This window comes from Leptonychotes weddellii, chromosome 4, assembly GCF_054177405.1.
Source record: "Leptonychotes weddellii isolate Sample4059 chromosome 4, ASM5417740v2, whole genome shotgun sequence".
NCBI lineage: Eukaryota > Metazoa > Chordata > Mammalia > Carnivora > Phocidae > Leptonychotes > Leptonychotes weddellii.
The window spans coordinates 44460182-44480117 of NC_138372.1; the positions used below are offsets into that span (position 1 = coordinate 44460182).

Genomic DNA, 19936 nt, shown 5'->3' on the forward strand with positions numbered 1-19936 from the left:
CAATACAAAAAAAAAAAAAAAAAAGAAAGAGGAAAATCTGTTTTAGATAAAAGAACAAGGTAAATCTCCAGAAACTGACCCTAATGAAATGGAGATTTCTGATTGACCTAACAGAGAATTAAAAATAATGATCATAAAGATGTTCACTGAAGTCAGGAGAACAATGCATGAGCTAAGTGAGAACGTCAACAAAGAGAAAATATTAAAAAGTACCAAACAGAAATCATAGAGTTGAAGAACACAATAACTGAAATGAAAAATTCAAAAATAAGCTTTAGTGACAGACTAGATTAAGCAGAAGAAAGGATCAACAAACTAAAAGGTCATTGGAAATCATTTGGTAAAATGGGCAAAAAGAAAAAAGAATGAAAAAGAGAGTTTATGAGACTTAGAGGATACTCATTATGGGAGTCCCAGAAGGAAGAAAGAGAAATGGGCGGAAAGCTTATTAGAAGAAATAATATCTGAAAACTTTCCAAACCTGGAAGAAAAAATAGAAATCCAGATCCACGAGGCCCAAAGGATACCAAATAAGATGAAAGAGACTCACACCAAGACACATTATAATCAAATTGTCAAAAGTGAATGACAGAATTTTGAAACAGCAAGAGAAAAATGACATGTTACACACAAGGGAACTACCTTAAGACTATGCGCAGATTTTTCAGCAGAAATCTTACAGTCCAGAAAGGAATGGGATGATATATTCAGAAAGCTGAAAGAAAAAAAAAAAAATCCTGCCAACCATGAATACTTATCCTGACAAACCTGTCCTTCAAAAATAAGGGGGTGGTAAAGATTGTTAGATAAACAAAAGCTGAAGGAATTCATCACCACTAGACCTGCCTGAAAAGAAATACTAAAGGGAGTTCTTCAAGTTGAAATGAAAGAATGCTAAACAGCAACAGAAGAGCATAGGAAGTATGGAAGTCATTGGCCAAGGTAAATATAATACTATATTACTTTACAGTGGTGGGTAAATGACAAAGTATTAATAGCAACTATAAATGATATTAATGGATACACAATATAAATAGATGTAAATTGTGACATCATTAACATAAAATGTTGGGGGAAAAGAGGTTAAAGTGTAGAGATTTGTTAATAAGTGAGGTTACCCACTTGAAATTGTCTGTTATGATAGTTTATGTAAGCTTCATAGAAAAATACTTACAGAAGTTACATAAAAGAAAATGAGGACAAAACCAAAGCCTATCAATAGAAAAAAAAAAATACACAAAGGAAGACAGCAGGAGAGAAGAAGAAAAGAACTACAAAACAAATCATTTAACAAAAGGGTAATAATGAATTCTTCTGTATCAAGTTATTTTAAATGAAAATTGATTTAGCTTTTCAATCAAAAGATACAGAGCAGCTGAATGGATTAAAAAACCTAGGACTATGTGCTATCCATAAGAAAGAATAAAGCAGGCTAGAAAGTAAAGGGCTAATAGAAATGGAAGACAGTCCTTTCCTATTGCAACCAGAAGGAATCAGGAGTATTTTTCAGCCTTTAAAAAAGAAGGAAACACTGCCGTTTGCAACAAGGGTGAACCTGGAGGACATCATGCTAAGTGAAATAAGACAGACAGTGAAAGACAAATACTGCATGATATCACTTAAATGTGAAATCTAAAATGCCTAACTCATAAAAACAGAGAGTAAAACTGGTTGCCCAGGGGCTGGAGGGTGGGGGAAATGGGGTGGTATTTGTTAAAGGTACAAAGGTTCAGTTATGTGGGATGAATAAGTTCTGGAGATCTAATGTACATCATGGTGATGACAGTTATCAATATTGCATTTCATACTTGAAATTTCTAAGAGGCTAGATCTTAACCCCCTGCCCACCCTCCCCCCCACACAAAGTTAACTATAGAGATGATGGATAAATTATGTGGCTTGATTGTAGTGATTTTTTTCACAATGCATACTTACATATAAAAACAAGTGATACACTATAAATAGATACAAAAATGTCTCATTAAAGCCTCTTAAATTGAAATAAATATTAATTAGAATTTATTAATATTTTAAAGTTGTTAAAAAATAGCTTATCCCGTTTTTTGTATCATAAATCCAATGTCTGGGTGTCCTCAGGGAATTTCTGTTGTTTTCTTTGTATCCTGTGTGTCGGCCATAGTTTGCTATTTCTTTACCTGGTTCATAATTGGTTTGTTAAAAATTTGACATTTTAAATGATATGATGTGGAAACTCTGGAAATCAGGAACCACCCAGGTCTGTTACTGTTACTGTTGTCGTTTTTGTTGCTTCTTGTTTGGTGACTTTCTGGGACGAATTCTGTAAAATTTCTATTCTCCATCATGTGCAGCCACTGGATGCTCTGCTCTGTTAGTACTGCGTTCAGTCATGTTTGGACAGAGGTTTCCTTAAGTGCCTTGAACCAGTAAATGTCTCAGGGCTCTGCATATGAGTTGGGTTACATCTTGGACACACTAGCAGGTAGCTTACAACTCTGTCTTAGCTTTAATTTCCTGCTTCTGCAGAGCCTCAAGTTCAGCCAGAATGAGAGATTAGGGCCTTCTCAGGTCCTTCCTGGCCAGGCACACAATCCTTACATGTGCCTGGCCTTTTAGATTCCCAGAAATATGTTAGAGCTGTTTGAAGCTCCCATGGACATCTCCTTCCCCAGTTTTCCCTTTTAATCCTCTTGTGAGCACCAACTGGTATCACCACCCTGGTTACTGCAGTGTGTTGCACAATTGTTACCGATGTTTTTCAACAAATGCCTTACAGTGTGGTTCACACAGACTCAACTTTGAGTCAGGTCAAATAAAGACAAGCCCTGAGAATGGGGCTTTTCAGGGAACTGCCAGATAGGTCAAATAGTGACAGCTGTCTGGTGCTCCAAACCCGTCCTACTCCCTCCAGCGGTTACTTGGTGCTTGGTTTTCTCAGGCCCACGGCTGTGAGGTTGCTGCTTTTTAAGGAGACTGCAGAGCTGGGGAGAAGAGAATGGGAATAGGGTAAGTTAAAATGCCACAGAGCTTGCTGTTCTTACTGAGATCCAGCTCTTTTATTTTGATTTTTTTTTCCACCTTAAATGCTCAGATTGTTGCAAGACTTTGGTTACTTTTCAGAGTTCTGGAAATGTGAATTTTGACAACTTTTGTTAGTTTTCTAGCGCTTTTATGGAGGAGTGGCTTTTTGAGGGTCCTTGCTTTGCCATTTCAGAAGATCCCTCCACAGGTCAGATTTCTGGAACTAGAAGGGACCTTAGCGTACAGTCTTTGAATGTGAAGTTAAGGCACATAGAGCTCAGAAACTTGCTACATAGCAGCAGGAAATGTCTGACACCCTGCACCTTTAGTGCCCCTGCTCTGCCTTAGTCACTCGGCTGCTCTCCCCCATCCTATAGGTCCAACAAACATTTACTGAGCATCTACTATGCACCAAAACTGTTAGGAACTGAGCCTGTGTGAGCAAGGCAAAATGCCTCCAAAAAGCTCAGTGTAACTGGGAGATTACATGGATAAAGAAAATGAAAACTTTTGAATAAAATCCTCAGAGAATGAAGGAGGGAGCAACCAACTGGCTGAGAGTCAAGAAAAATGTCATTGAAGAGTTGACGTCTAGGCTGGGTCTGCCATGTGTCATGAGATACTTCTTACAGGAAAAAAATTGCTTATCTAAAAACATGAAGATGTCAGAGGACCTAGTCTGTCTAGGGAATTGATAGGAGTTCACTTGTTTGGCAGAAATACTAAAAGATGTAATTGATGAAGTGAGCAAGTTTCAGATCACGAAAATTATCATACACCCAGCCAAGGAGCAGGCCCACACATATGGCCGTGCACAGTCCAAATGCAGAGGGTGCCATTCTCCTAGACTACCCGTGATGGCACACTGGGATTTCAGAGTGCGGCAGCCCATCAAAGGATTTATGATGATCCTGTAGTCAATAGGGAGAATATATTGTTCTGTGAACCTAGCAAGGAAAAGATCAAATTGTATAGAAAAAAGGTGTAGAAATAACTAAAGTTTTTGTCTAAAATAACTGTAACATTACAACTACAATTTAATCTATTATATGCCAAACACACTGTGACTTTGTTTAATATAACATATAATAATTATATAATATATATGGTATATTATATAAATTTATATGTTTAATATGTATTAAAGTAACATTTTATATATAGTATATATTATATATATGTAATAGTATATATAGAGACACACACATGCATATTTGGTATTCACAGTAACTACAAACATAAATATGTATGGTCCTCTCAATTAAAATGCTGATGTATCAGACAGTTTAGGATAACTTATGCTGCATAATCAACAATCCCAAAGTCTTAGTGGCTCACAAAAAAATAGGTTTGTCTTATTGCATGTCCATCTTGAATCAGCTGTGACTCGGCTTTATGTCTTTGTCAACTGGTTGTAGGCTGACAGACCTTTATCTGGGACATTGCTGGTCTCATGGCAGAGAAAAAAGAAACATGTTGAATCTGTGGAACTTTTGCTCATTTTATCAAGCAACTGACATGGCCACTCTTGGATGTATCAGGGCAATTATACATAATTGTCCCACCGGGAGGAGTACCACAAAGAAAGGCGACCCAGAGAGGGATAGTGGCTCTTTTGATCAGTTTCCTAATTTACCAGAGTAGGTATCATTTAACTCTATTTTACAGATTAGGATATGAGTTCAGGAAAGTAAAGTAGCCTGTTTAATTCACAGGTGGAAGTTAATAAATGGTAAAACCTGGAACTGAATTCAGGCCTGCCTCCCAGTTCATCTGACTCTCTGTGCTACACTCCTCCACCCCCTTGAATCTTTTAATGTTGTTTTATGTACATCAGAGCCCTGTGATATTTTTGGACCTTTGAACTATTTGGACTGAGAGAGGCCTCTGTTCTGACCCTGATTGTTGCAACGGCATCATCAATGACTCCATGCCAGCCCCTGAAAGTGGCCCTTTGCATTTGACCCTTTATTCTTGCTTAATTTCTTATCTGCTTCAAAAGCAGAGGGAAAAGTTCTTAGCTTTTCAGAGCAGAATACATAACTCATGGTGAATGCACAAAAACACAGATAGTACAAAATACCCATCCAGGGACATCAGCCTATTCTTGAGAAGTAAGCATGAGGAAAAGGAATAGGTGGCCCTATTCCAGAAAGCCACCTGGGAAATGGAACAGCCACCTGAGAAATGGAACAGTGAGGTAAGAACAAGCTTGCACTCCTCCACTGTGTTCCTGAAGGATTATGCAGAAGTTGGCATGAGGACTGAGAAATAGGTCATTGGAATGAGGTGACAAGGACAGAGGGGTAGTGGCAGAGATCTGATTTGGAGTAATAGGTCCAATCTAGCACCAGCCCATAATTGTTCTACCTTACTTTATTATTTAATTTGCTATTTTTTTTTGAGCCCTATCATGTTCCAGGCACTGTTCGTGAATAAGATACCATTCCTGCCCTCAAGGAATGTATTAGTTAGCAATTGCTGTGTAACAATGCATCTGAAAACATAGTGGCTTAAAACAATAACCATTTAACTCATAAATCTAAGGTTGGCAGTTTAGGCTGGGTTCAGGTGGGCAATTCTCATCTCAGCTGGGATCACTCATGCGTTTGCATTCAGCTGCTGGATATGCTTGGGTCCAGCTCATCTCAGATGGTCTTAGAACAGCTCTGGTGGTCAGCCAGATGTCAGCTAGGGTTGCAACAGCAATGACTGGGCCATGTATTTCTCATCATCCATTGGAGTTACATGGGCCTGTTTAAATGGTGGTAGCACAGTTCCAGAAGAGCAGGCACACAAGAAGCACACAAGGTCTCTACCTTAGGAAAAAAGATCTTCCATATGGTTTAGTCCAGTTTAGCAGGTGTTTTTGTGTTTGTTTGCATTGGGGTTGGCGTCAAAACTCTGTGGACCATCAGTGTTACCTGGCCTTCAATTTTCTGGCCATTGTCTCCCCTCAGCAAGTACATGCAGAAGGATTGGGCAGGATTCTGGCATTTCTGGCTCCCTACTATAAAATATTGCACCAGGGCCCAGTTGAATTTAGGCTGGTAACACTTAACCATTCAAAATCTGACCATCTATTTGCAAGAAAAGCTCCACCCCATAGTTAAATCCAATGTGAACAGCTTGAGAAGAGATGCCTGATAGAGGAATTAAGACAAAGAGGTACCCTTAAGGACAGAACATAATTCCACATTGTTTCCCAAACCTGTTCCCCGGGTTTAGTTGGTAGTAGTCACACTCTGCTTGGTCCTGATTCCAAAGCCAAGGTAGTGTTTCCTTAGGTTAGGTAAACCACAGAAACTGCCTTCTCATAGAAACCTGAATATAAACAGGGAGTGATAGCTGCCTGGCTGACTTCCCAGAGGGCCATTCTAAGGTGGGAGCAAAATAAAGCCTGCATAGTGCCACCAAGTGTGAGAGCATTTGTGGTCAGCCTCTGGCTGCCCCAGCGTCCAAATTCTAACTCTTATCAATCATTTGGCACCACTGTGACCTGAGCCACCTCCTCAGGCTAGAAGCAAAACCACCTCTAAAGAAGCAAGCAGGAAAGACGCCGATTTCAGCTAAAATTTTTATGATAAGCTGTATGGTTTCCCAAACCACTCAAAGTCCATTATTCCCTCTGATTCTCACAGCAGCTATTCCTTTAGAGGAGGAATCATTATCTGCTTTTCATCTCTTGGATGAAAAGGTAAATCATTCACAACATAAAAGATCTGCTAGCAAGGCTGGGATTTGGATCATGCTTCCTCTGAGTTCAGTTCCTTAGATCGTCCCTCAGAGTCACTTTCCATTCCATCCCCTCCTTTCTGAGCAGGCGCCAGTGCCTTCAGAGGACACGGCACTTCTTGCTTTCCTTTCTCCTCTCCCTCTCAACAACTTCACGACCGAGGGACTGCACAGAGTTGGTGGTTGACTGGGGAGATGGTGAGGCCCGTTCTGAACTTCAGGCTCAGCTTTTCATTGTTGGGGGGCCTGAAGGTAAATTTTTGCACAAGGGAAGTGAAGAAAATAAACAGCTCAGACTTGGCCAACTGTTCTCCAAGGCATACCCGCTTTCCTGAAAGACAAAAGCGTAAGACAAGTCATCTTCCCAACTGGTGTGGGTGCCCAGCCGGGACCGACATCTTCAACTTCTTGCAAGACCTAAGCAGAAGAAGGGGCTGGTAGGCCCCATAGCTTTACATACAGAGGCTCATTTAATCTCACAATTACCCAGGCCAAAGTGTAAGTCTGGACTCGAAAACTCCAATGCTTTCAGGGGTCAGACAGCTGACCCCAAGGGCGAAGGTACAGGGTGTAGGACAAAAGAGGAGGGAGGCCTGGGTTGACCTCAAAAGTGGATGTATAGCTGAAAGGCTTTTCAAAATCAATCAGCAAACAACAACATTAGACAGCAAAACAAAAAACTCTGTTGATTTTTTTTCATTCCTTAAAACTGTAGAAAAATATAAGCCAATAAATGTCAGAGCAGGGTTTCTAAAATGCAAGATAGCTTTCCCTTATGTCATGTTTTCCCCCCTAATGACTGCGGATCTCACGGCCATGGATGGCCCTCTGCATTGGAATTATCTCAGGCTCTCTGCTTGAATAGTCTTACACACAGCAGTCCTTCCCGCAGTGGGGCCCTTGCTGCATCCGTTCGCCCACAGTTGGCACCATCCTAGCCAAATCCCGCTCCCTGTTATGTGAGGGAGGAACTGGAGGCAGAAGGGAGATCCAATTCGAATCCTCTCACTTTCTAGCCATGTGATTTGGGCATCATGGGAAGTGTGTGTGTGAGCGTGTGTTTAAAATGGGAACCTTATTTTAGGGGCTCCTGGGTGGCTCAGTCAGTTAAGTGTCTGACTCCTGATTTTGGCTCAGGTCATGATCTCAGGGTCATGAGATCGAGCCTGGTGTTGGGCTCTGTGCTGGGTGTGGAGTCTGCTTAAGATTCTCTCTCTCTCCCTCTGTCCCCTACTCCTTAAAAAAAAAAAAAACCCTAAAAATAAAATGGGAACCTTATTTTATATATTGTGTGGGCTACACACTGAATCCAAATAGACCAAAGAATTTAATAACTTAAATAGCAAAACAAAGTATTTTAACACATTACCTGAATAATAATAAACATTCTAGCTATAAAATAGCTTAGCATTAACTTCATCTAGTTAATTCTCAAAAAATGGAAGAATAAAATTTAAAAGACTACCTTTAAATAAAATGTTTTCAGTGGCAGCATTACTAAAATAGCTTTCTGTATATCACAGTTCTTCACTGTGATACTTTCCATATCATGCATTTTATTCTGAAATACTTTCAAAGTACAAAAGACTTGTAAGAATAATACATAGAACTTGTTTCTTCTGAGTTATTTATTTGGAAGTACACTGTCTACATTACCTATGAAATCTTTAGTATGTATTTCCTAAAAGCAAGGACATTCTCCAACATAACTACAATATAACCACCAATTCAGGAAAACATTGATGCATTACCATCACTTCACCCCCGAGATCCTCAATTAGGTTTTACCAGTTGTCCCAATAATGCCCTTTATTGGAAAAGGACCAGTTGAGTATCAACTGTTGCATTTGGCTGTCATGCAAGTGACTCCTCAGCTTCCATGACTGGCTTTTTTTTTTTTTTCCTGAGCTTTTCATTTTAATTCCATACAGTTTTATATTAGTTTCAGATGTACAATATAGTGATTCAACAATTCTACACGTTACTCGGTGCTCATCACACAAGTGTACTCCTTAATCCCCATCAACTATTTCACTCATCCTCCCACCCCCCTCCCCTCTGGTAGCCATGAGTTTGTTCTCTTTAGTTAAGAGTCTGTTTCTTGGTTTGCTTCTCTTTTTTCCCTTTGCTCATTTGTTTTGTTTCTTAAATTCCACATATGAGTGAAATCATATGGTATTTGTCTTTCTCTGACTAACTTATTTCATTTAGCATAATACTCTCTAGCTCCATCCATGCTGTTGCAAATGGCAAGATTCCATTCTTTTTTTTATGGCTGAATACTATTCCATTGTGTGTGTGTGTGTGTGTGTGTGTGTGTGTATCCACACCAGGTCTATATGACTGGCTTTTTTGAAGATGACAAATTACTTGATAAATGCCTCTCATGTTTCCTCATGATTAGATTCAGATTGGGAGGTCATGCATTTCTGAGAGAAATAGCACCAAAGTGAGGCTGTGCTCTCATTTCATCCTATTGGGTGGTACACAATTTTGATTTGTCCCATTTTTGGTGATGTTAACTTTGATCACTTGATTAAGGTGGTGTCTACCAAATTCTCCCCTGTAAAATGATTCTTCTTCTCTTTGTAACTAATAAATACTTTAGGACTATGTTAATAAACCATTCCCCATTGACTTTTCATCCACCAGTTTCCATTGCTATTTCTTGGCTAAATTATTTATTACTCTGATGGTTGCCAAATCGTGAGCTTTAAAATTCCATCATTCCTTCCACATCTTTTAGCTAGAATTCTACTAAAGGAAATGCTTTCTCTCATCCCCGTTTTCCCACTCATTTATTTAGATCAGTATGAGTTCAGAGATTCCTATTTTTATTCAAAGGGTTATAAATTGTTATTATTATTTGTTTTGATGCTCAAGATATTCCAGATTTGGCCATTAGATGCCCATTCAAGCTGGTATTTCCTTAACTTTTGGGCACAACAGTGTGTTTCAGGCTCATCTTACACTTTCCCTTCCCCAACCCTAGAATCACCTGTCTTTCTAGAAGTCTAAATTCCTTTCAGTGGGTAATGATATCTAGAAACCAAGATCTGGGCATTTGACATGCTTGTTGATATCAGGGTAGTGTTGCTCTCAGTGAATCAGTGGCTAGACTGGGGGATCTGTATGTATATAATGTGAGAATATATTTAAATTATATATATGCATCCATGTTTATGTCTATATTTATTTCTATACCTACCTACCTATCAGAAGTCTGAGGTCATATTGATAACCTCTGATTCCAATTCAACACCACAGAGTTCATTTTATCTTCTCTCTTTCCCTATTTGTAACTTCCTCCCATTATCGTCAGTGGGTTTGCTTATTGGATCAGTATCCCTTGTATATAACTTCTCTCTCATCACTGCCACAGCCAACCTGTGCAGACCCCACCTCATCTCACTTGTGCTCTGACATCTGCCCTAGGCTTCTATTATTCCCTCCCTTGCAACAACCTCCCACAGTTTCACTACCACCATCTCTTTCGTGTGTGTGCTGTGATAACTTACTTTCTCCCTAAGTAATACGTATTCACTGGCAGACATTTTTTTAAAAAAATGCGTGAAAAAGAAAAGCATAAAGAAGACAATAAAAAATGTAAAAGATGGTTGTAATTCCAGACAAGAGCCCTTGTTAACATTCTGACATATTTCCTCACTGTCCTTGTGGGGATTCCCCTGGACACTGTAACTGGTATAATTCTCTGTAGTTAATTCTGTGTGCTGCATGTTACTTTGTATTTTCCCTTGTAATTAAATACCCTTGAAAACTCATTAATGTATGCATGCCTCCATTTTGTCCTTTGCCTATAAGGGGCTGTTGAGGAAGTAAAATTAGGTAACACCTGCAGAAGTGTTTAGTAAACGTGCTGCACAATTATGCTGCTATTACTTTTTTTGGGGCCTGTGTTTCCTACCAGCATGTGTCTCATTCATCTCCGTTCCCTCCGTGTTTATCTCTTTACCCATCACACATAGCATGATGAGGAAATTTGTTAAAATGGTACCTAGTTGGCTGTCCCGTAAATACTAAGATTCTCCTAGAAGAATCCATGTATGATGACAAAACTGGACCCAGAGCGTCAGGAACCAGGGTTAAAGTACTGGTTCCATCAGTAACAGCTGTGGGTAGTGAACAAACTCATCTTATAGAGCTAAATTTTTCCCACCTGTCAAATCCATGAAATAATCTCTCTTCGAACTGATTCATGTGGCCGGCTGGGTAATGATACCAAGAAGATGACAAGTAGGAATTTACTATTCAAAGCATGAAAATGAGGACTACTTGTTTTCTAAGCTTCCACCTGGATCACAGGAAACTGGTGTCTTCTTGGTACTCCCACCACCTGGCTATCACCATCTAACAAGGTCAATTCTTCATTGGTAAAATGAGAGAAATGACCTAGGTATTTTGGGATAAGTTCTTCCTAACCTCATCCTCTATGACTGAATGATTTTATTTGAAAAATAAGGAACCAAACTCTTGCCTTTCATAAAGCTGCCTGCTGCTGTGTCAGGTCAACCTGGAAGGACTTCAGTGAGGAAAAGAAAATAATAAATTTGCAATAATAGCTTCACAATACGCCCTGGCTATGCAGAACTAGTGATTTCACACATGGTATTCTTTTCCCAAGAAAAGAGAAGGAGCCGTCCATATCTCATTCTTTCAGGGAGGCTGTCTTCAGAAGGTGCTAGACCAAGAACAAGGAAAAGCAACTGTGTGCCAAAGATGGGAGTGGGGTGGGAAAAAAACAGTGTGTTGACATTTTCTTAACTCATTGGATTTTTTAGATTTCTATTTCTTCTGTTTAACTAATCCTCATTCTGTCACACCTCCTGTGGGAATCCCCAAATTGTTTGCCTTCTTTGAATTTCATTCTTCTCAATCACAGAGATAAGACTGACTGCAAAAACAGCTCCAATTCCCCTCTTCTCCGCGTGCCCAATTCCCCTCTTCTCCGCGTGCCCACATCATTTGCAACGTGACTTCATACCCTTTCCCACCAAAAATTACAGTATTTTCCCCTCCCTTAATTGGGTCTGACCTTACGACTTGCAGGGGCCAACAGAATGCAGTGGAAGTAACAGAATGTCAGTTTGCAGCCTGAGCCTTAAGAGACATTGTGTGTTTCCATTCTCTCTCTTGGGATCTTAACACTAACAAGTAAACAAACCAGACTAGTTTGCTAGAGGGTGAGAGAGAATGTGGAAAGCTTTGTTGTTCCAGCTGGAGTCATCCTAGATCAGCTTTTCAACCAGCTGACCTCCCAAACACATAAACAAGCCCAGCTAAGACCAGCAGAGCTACCTGTAGCTGAACTATAGACTTGTAAGCAATAATAGTGCTCTACACCACGGAGTTTTTGGACTGACCGTTATGCATGCATATGCTAACTGATGCCTATGGAATGAATTCTGAATCAAAGTGGAAGGGCCTTTAAGTGGGAAGATGAGTTACATTCTAGTTGTGGTAAAGAGAGCAGTAGACTAGAAGTATAAAGCCTTGAGTCTTAGGCCCTGTTCTGCCAATTCCTTGAGCGCAGGATCTCGGATAAGAAACAACTCTCTTATTCTTAGTTTCCTTATATTAAGAATGGAAATACTGATCACTTTCCTGTCTAATTATTAATAACTGGGTTGCTGCAAAGATTAAATGAGATAATGTGCTTGCAAATGAAGTCTGTAATTAAGAGAGTATGATAAAATTCTCAATAGCAAAGCACCCAGTGAGGCAAGAAAAATTATAATCCTTGAAATATATGGCTGGGACTTGGTACTGAAATACAAAACTTGAAGCTACTGTAGACAGAAGACTGGAAGGTATTCCTACGTCTCATAGCAGCTTTCCTATTTGAAGGGACTTGTCCAATGTGAACAACGATGACATAGAATGAAGTGAAGGTAAAACAAAGAAGATCTAATCAGAATCAGCCCAGATACTTTCAGGGCGGTGTGCTTCTTGGGCTTCAGGTCATCAAATTCCAGTTCCTCCCCTTCTGAGCCTTAGTGTCATCAGCAAAATGATAGTGGATCAGAAAACTAATCTATATTTATTTTTAAGTTAATGATAAGCAGACTATCATGTATTCCACAGTGTGGGCTCTGTGTAGCATGTATAGCAGGGAGAAGACTAGGGGGAGGGCTAAGAGAGGGACTCAGGATTCTGACACTCCTATTAGTTAGAACTCACCTACTGAGAAAGGCAGAAAGGTTTCCTTTTTCTTAAACTGTCCATTCTCCAGGAAATGCTCTGGATTGAAAGTGTCGGGGGTGGCCCATTCTGCAGGGTCCCTGTGCAGTGCAGTCAGATTGGTCAGGATCATGGTCCCCTAGAGAAGGCAGCAAAGACTCAGTCAAGACTTGACCCACACAACACACCTACTCAGAAGAATAGCAGTTCCCTGACTCCTATGCCAGGGCCTGACCACACCCCACCCCAACTCACTGTCTTCTTAGCCTAATCCCCTACCCACCCACCCATGGCCCCTGCTCTTTGTGATGGGACAGCTTAAAATGATGGGCTTGCAGGGATTTGACCAGGGAAGTGTAGCTTCCGTTGACTGCAGAATGGATCTCTCCACAGGGACGTGTCTACATCAAGGAGAGAATAACACAACAGCTGGCTAGTCAGCACCGTTGTACCCAAATCCACCCAGCCACTCTGCAAAGTGATAACTATGGCAGCTCCACCCAGGTAAAAGATGTCTCATGCCTCTCATTCCTCTCTTCTTCTCCCATTCTCTTCCCTCCAGTGTCTGGTATACTCCCTAGGAGGTTGAATAATAGAATCAGGTACCTCAGTGAAAGGAGCCACTATCCATCCAGGTGTGTAGAAAGAAACCCAGGAGTCCCCCATGTTGTCTCCCTTTCCCTCTTTCTGCCTTCATCCAATCCTTCAGTGAGGCTGCTCAATTTTTCTTTAAATGTCTCTTGATTCTGTCGCCTCCATTCTACGTCCACCCCTGCCTCTTAGTCCAGGCTACCAGCTGCCTTGCCTATCCTCCTGCAAGAGCTGCCCAGCGGTGCCCGCAGCCTCTCCCCTTTCAATCTGCTCCGCACTTCAAAAGCAGGGTGAGCTCTGAACATGATTTACTGATGCCACACCCATCCACCCACCCACACCTTGAATACTGAACTTTCAATAGCTTCCCACCACCTTTAGGGGAGAGACCCATCCCCTGAAACCCTGTCTAGACCACTCTCCTTCTACCTGCACTCACACTACAGAGGCCTGCTTTCAGCTTCTCAAAAATGCTATGTTCCCGCTCATTGCCAGGCCTTTTCACAAGCTGTTCACCTTGCCTGGAATGCCCTTCTTCTCTACTCTGTCACTGAGCTAATTCTCCATGACCCTCCAATCCTTAGCTCAAACAACACTTCCCTTTGGATGCCCTCTCCGACCACTCCTGCTCCTCCTCCCCATTCCAGCCGGCCTGTATCTTTATGGAAACCAGCGAGTTCTCCCAGCTGAGCATTTCTCATGGTTTGTAAGTATATACTTGCACGATTATTTTATTCAGGGTTGTTTTCCCAGATGGGGGCATTTTAGATGCTTAATGGACATTTATTAAATTAATAAAGAAATAACTGCTATTTTGAGCACTTTCTGTACTAAACACTACATGAATGATCTCATTTTATCTCCACTTGTGAAGTAGTTTACAGATAAATAAATCAAAGCTCTGAGACATTAAGTGACATGCCCAGGGTCACCCAGTGGGAGGAGATAGAGTAATGATTTGTACAAGGTCTAGTTCATGTCAGAACCATGGCTCCTTGCCTCTACAAGATATAGTCAATTAGATATCTCAGTCCCCAGGGTCTTTTTTTTTTTTTTTAAAGATCTTTATTTTTTTTTTTTTAAAGATTTTATTTATTTATTTGACAGAGAGAGACACAGCGAGAAAGGGAACACAAGCAGGGGGAGTGGGAGAGGGAGAAGCAGGCCTCCCGCCAAGCAGGGATCCCGATGCGGGGCTCAATCCCAGGACTCTGGGATCATGACCTGAGCCGAAGGCAGCTGCTTAACGACTGAGCCACCCAGGCGCCCCAGTCCCCAGGGTCTTTATTAAAGTTAGTACTAAAAATCAGTGGTAGAATGAGTCTGTTAAGCTAAATGAATTGCTAGAAAAATGCAAACAGCACCTGTGAAATAATTTAGACCTCAGCCTTCACCCACAAGATGTCAATCAGTAAGAAAACAGTGAATGGAAACAGCTGTAGGAATAGGTATAGAATGGGTAAGCCCCTCTGGTTCTGCCTGTTGAGAGAGACCCCAGGTAAGACCCACGCAGAGGGACCTAGACAAACTGGAGTTGATCCACAGAGGCTGACCAAGGCCTTGAGAAAGAAAAGGAACTGTACATGTGCAATGTGCAGAGACGACACTAGGGGGCAGAGGAGAGCTGTCTGCTGAGATCTTAAGACTGGTGGGCAGCTTGAGAACAAAATTTCCTTTGTGAGGAAACTGAATCAGTAATCAAAAATCTCCCAACAAACAAGAGTCAAGGGCCAAATGGTCTCCCAGCAGAATTCTACCAAACATTTAAAGAAGAATTAATACCTATCCTTCTGAAACTTTTTCAAAAAATAGAAATTTTTCGAACTCATTCTATGAAGCCAGGATTACCTTGATCCCCAAACCAGATAAAGACCACAATAAAAAGGAGAATTATGGACCAATATCCCTGATGAACATGGATGCAAAAATTCTCACCAAGATACTAGTAATAGAATCCAACAGTACATTAAAAGGATTATTCACCACGACCAAGTTGGATTTATTCCTGGGCTGCAAGGGTGGTTCAACATCTGCAAATCAATCAGTGTGATACACCACAGTAATAAAAGAAAGAACAAGAACGATGTGATCCTCTCAATAGATGCAGAAAAAAACATTTGACAAAATACAGCATCCTTTCTTGATAAAAACTCTCTGCCATGTAGGGATAGAGGGAACATACCTTAATAGCATAAAAGCCATATACAAAAAACCCACAGCGAATATCATCCTCAAGGGGGAAAAACTGAGAGCTTTCCTCTAAGATCAGGAACACGACAAGGATGTCCACTCTCACTACTACTGTTCAACATAGTACTGGAAGTCCTACCCTCAGCAATCAGACAACAAAAAGAAATAAAAGGTGGGGCGCCTGGATGGCTCAGTCGTTAAGTGTCTGCTTTTGGCTCAGGTCATGATCCCAGGGTCTTGGGATCAAGCCCGCATCAGGCTCCCTGCTCTGCAGGAAGCCTGCTTCTCCCTCTCCCACTCCTCCTGCTTGTGTTCCCTCTCTCACTGTGTCTCTCTCTGTCAAATAAATAAATAAAATCTTAAAAAAATAAAATAAAAGGCATCCAAATCGGCAAAGAAGTCAAACTTTCACTCTTCACAGATGACATGATACTTTATGTAGAAAACTCAAACAACTCTACCCCAAAATTGCTAGAACTGATATAGGAATTCAGCAAAGTCATAGGATATAAAATCAATGCACAGAAGCCAGTTGCCTTTCTATACACTAACAGTGAGGCAGAAGAAAGAGAAATCAAGGAATCGATCCCATTTACAATTGCACCAAAACCCATAACTTACCTAGGAATAAACCTTACCAAAGAGGTAAAGGATCTGTACTCTGAAAACTATAGAACACTTAATGAAAGAAATCAAGGAAGACACAAAGAAATGGAAAAATATTCTATGCTCATGGATTAGAAGAACAAATATTGTTAAAATGTCTATGCTACCCAAAGCAGTCTACACATCAATGCAATCCCTATCAAAATGCCATCAGCATTTTTCACAGGGCTGGAACAAACAATCCTAAAATTTGTATGGAACCAGAAAAGACCCCGCATAGCCAGAGGAATGTTGAAAAAGAAAAGCGAAGCTGGTGGCATCACAATTCCGGACTTCAAGCTCTATTACAAAGCTGTCATCATCAAGACAGTATGGTACTGGCACAAAAACAGACACATAGATCAATGGAACAGAATAGAGAACCCAGAAATGGACCCTCAACTCTGTGGTCAACTAATCTTTGACAAAGCAGGAAAGAAGTTTCAATGGAAAAAGGACAGTCTCTGCAATAAATGTGCTGGGAAAATTGGACAGCCACATGCAGAAGAATGAAACTGGACCATTTTATTACACCATACACAAAGATAAACTCAAAATGGATGAAAGACCTAAATGTGAGACACGAATCCATCAGAATCCTAGAGGAGAACATAGGCAGCAACCTCTTTGACCTCAGAGGCAGCAAGGCAAGGGAAACAAAAGCAAAAATGAACTATGGGGACTTTATCAAGATAAAAACTTTGCGCAACAAAGAAACAGTCAACAAAACTAAAAGGCAACCTACAGAATGGGAGAAGATATTTGCAAATGTCTTATCAGATAAATAAAGATTTACCCCAAATCTATAAAGAACTTATCAAACTCAACAGCCAAAGAACAAATAATCCAATCAAGAGATGGGCAGAAGACATGAACAGACATTTCTCTAAAGAAGACATACAATTGGCCAACAGACACATGAAAAAATACTAGTAAAAAATACTAGTGATGCTTAACATCACTAAGCATCAGGGAAATACAGATCAAAACCACAATGAGATACCACCTCATACCAGTCAGAATGGCTAAAATGAACAACTCAGGAAACAACAGATGTTCGTGAGGATGTGGAGAAAGGGGAACCCTCTTACACTGTTGGTGGGAATGCAAGCAGGTGCAACCACTCTGGAAAACAGTATGGAAATTCCTCAAAAAGTTGAAAATAGAGCTACCCTATGACCCAGCAATTGTACTGCTTGGTATTTATACAAACGATACAAACCTAGTGATTTGAAGGGGCACATGCACCCCAATGTTTATAGCAGCAATGTCCACAATAGCCAAAATATGGAAAGAGCCCAGATGTTGACCCACAGATGAATGGATAAGATGTGGTATATATATAAACAATGGAATATTACTCAGTCATCAAAAAGAATAACATCTTGCCATTTGCAACAATGTGGATGGAACTAGAGGGTATTATGCTAAGTGAAATAAGTCAGTCAGAGAAAGACAAATATCCTATGATCTCACTCATATGTGGAATTCAAGAAGCAAAACTGATGAACATAGGGGAAGGGAAGGAAAAATAAAATAAGATGAAAATAAAGAGGGAGGCAAACCATAAGAGATGGTGAACTCCAGGAAATAAACTGAGGGCTGCTGGAGGGGTGGTGGGTGGGGGGATGGGGTAACTGGGTGATGGACATTAAGGAGGGCACTTGATGTGTAATGAGCATTGGGTGTTATATGCAACTGATGAATCACTAAATTCTACCCCTGGAACTAATAATACAGTATATTTTAACTTAATTGAATTTAAATAAATAATTTTTTAAAAAAAGAATTTCCTTTGTGAGGACAGGAATTTAACAGAGACCAACTGAAAACAATTGCAGAGAGACTCTTTTAACGTGCAAATAAAGCAACTCCTGTGGAGAGAACATGGTGTAGTACAGAAAAGATGAGCCTGGGAAACAAAACAGATCTGCTTCTGGAACTCAACTCTTGTCACTTTGTAACTGAGCTATCTTATGCAAGCTTAATCACTCCTGAGCCTCGACTTCCAAATTTATGAAATGGAAATAACATTTAGTCTCAGGACTGATTCAGACCTTTTGAAAGAACCTATGGAGTCCATGGCACGTATTCCTTGCTTAATAAGCATTGGTTCCCTTCTCTCATTTTCAAATAATTAATATTGCACACACCTGAATTGGTTTCCCTTGTGAGATAGTCCCACTACAGGGTTGTAGGTAAAAGCTGGAAAAATACTTGTGGGGAATAGCATGCTAGAAACACCAGCCTTAATGTGATATTGGCCTAGGTAGGCTCAAATGTTCCTTCATATTTTAATATTCTATAACCCCATGATTATGAAGCAGAATTTTCCAGGTCTGACAGGTCCCTAGTGCTGTGAGAAGCCCCACCCTGGCAAAGTAAAGGGCCCTGTGGCAAAGTCTGACTGAGAACAGCTGCTTGCTGTATCCCCACAAAGATCCATAATGTACATCACATGGTAAAAAAAAAAAAAAAAAAAAGAACAGACTGAGACATCCCACCAGCAAAGAAAAGCCAGTCTTTGCCTAAACATATCTGACCAAGGAATCCTCCTTCCCCTCCATAATACCTATTAATGTCTAGTTGAATTAATGTTCCAAAGACCACACATAGGGAAAAAAGCTGGTATTATCTCAGGTGTAATATATCTCTCGTCCCATTTAAGTGATTCCCCAGGACAAGAGTTATGGGTCATCCTTTCAGTTCAGAGTTTCTACCATCTAAAAAGATGGGCTTGAAGATCTGAGGCTGGGAGTCCCTGGTTACCTTGGGCAGGTAGTATCCAGCAAGCGTGGTATCACCTGTCACTTCCCTGGGCACATTCAGGGGGATGATGTTTCCCATTCTCTGCACCTCATGAATGACGGCATTGGTATAGGGCATGGACTCTCGAGTGGCTATACTTGGCAGCTGTGACCAGCCAATCACCCTGTCGATCTCAGCGTGGACTTTTTCTGGAAAAGAAGGTTCTATTATTCTATTATTCCACAACCTTCCTTAAGCCTGATTAAGCTGAAGAATGGAATAATCAGGATCAAAGTGGCAAAAAAAAAAAAAAGGCTAAAACTATAGCAGGCACTGTAGACGTTGGTTTCTCAGGAGGTATTTCAGAGTGAAAAGTGGGCCTGGGTTTTAGACATATCTGGTTGCGAACTCTTGCTCTGAAACATTACTCTTGCAAGTTACTTAAACTCTTTGAGCCTCAGTTTTCTCTTATTAGTGAGGATAATCTACATTCCTCTTACGTCTTGAGATTTACATGAACCGATTTAGGTGAGCACCCAACAAATCAAAGAAATTTCTAATTGTGCCCCAATATACCTCTTTTCCTCTTTTTTTCTACAATAATAGAGATGTTAGCTGTACACCCGGTTGCCCAGCTATAGACTACATTTCCCAGATTCCCTTGTGACTAAGTATGACCATGTGACTAAGTTCTGGTCAATAGAATATCTGTAGAACGTATGTTTAATACTTAAAACATGTCCTTAAAGGAAGGGTGTGTGTTTCCTTCTTCTTCCCTTCCTACTCGTGGAAAGGCAGCCCTTGAGGTGAGTCATCTTTGACCTTGCAA

At 40.5% G+C, this 19936-nt stretch overlaps 1 protein-coding gene across 2 annotated transcripts in view; it reads right to left on the bottom strand.

The window, feature by feature from the left end:
* Positions 1-2042: 2042 nt before the first annotated feature.
* The window catches only part of CYP2J2 (cytochrome P450 family 2 subfamily J member 2), a 39105-nt gene continuing 21211 nt past the window's right edge, over positions 2043-19936 (bottom strand). The window contains exons 7-9 of one of the 2 annotated variants that reach the window (XM_081818505.1): positions 19129-19316; positions 12934-13072; positions 2043-2960 (exon numbers count right to left, since the gene is read on the bottom strand). In XM_081818505.1, coding sequence (XP_081674631.1) covers positions 2944-2960; positions 12934-13072; positions 19129-19316 — 344 coding nt within the window. In that variant the 3' untranslated portion in view covers positions 2043-2943. Of the gene's footprint in view, positions 2961-6563; positions 7067-12933; positions 13073-19128; positions 19317-19936 lie in introns of those variants that run through there. The other variant, XM_081818504.1, reaches the window with a different exon arrangement.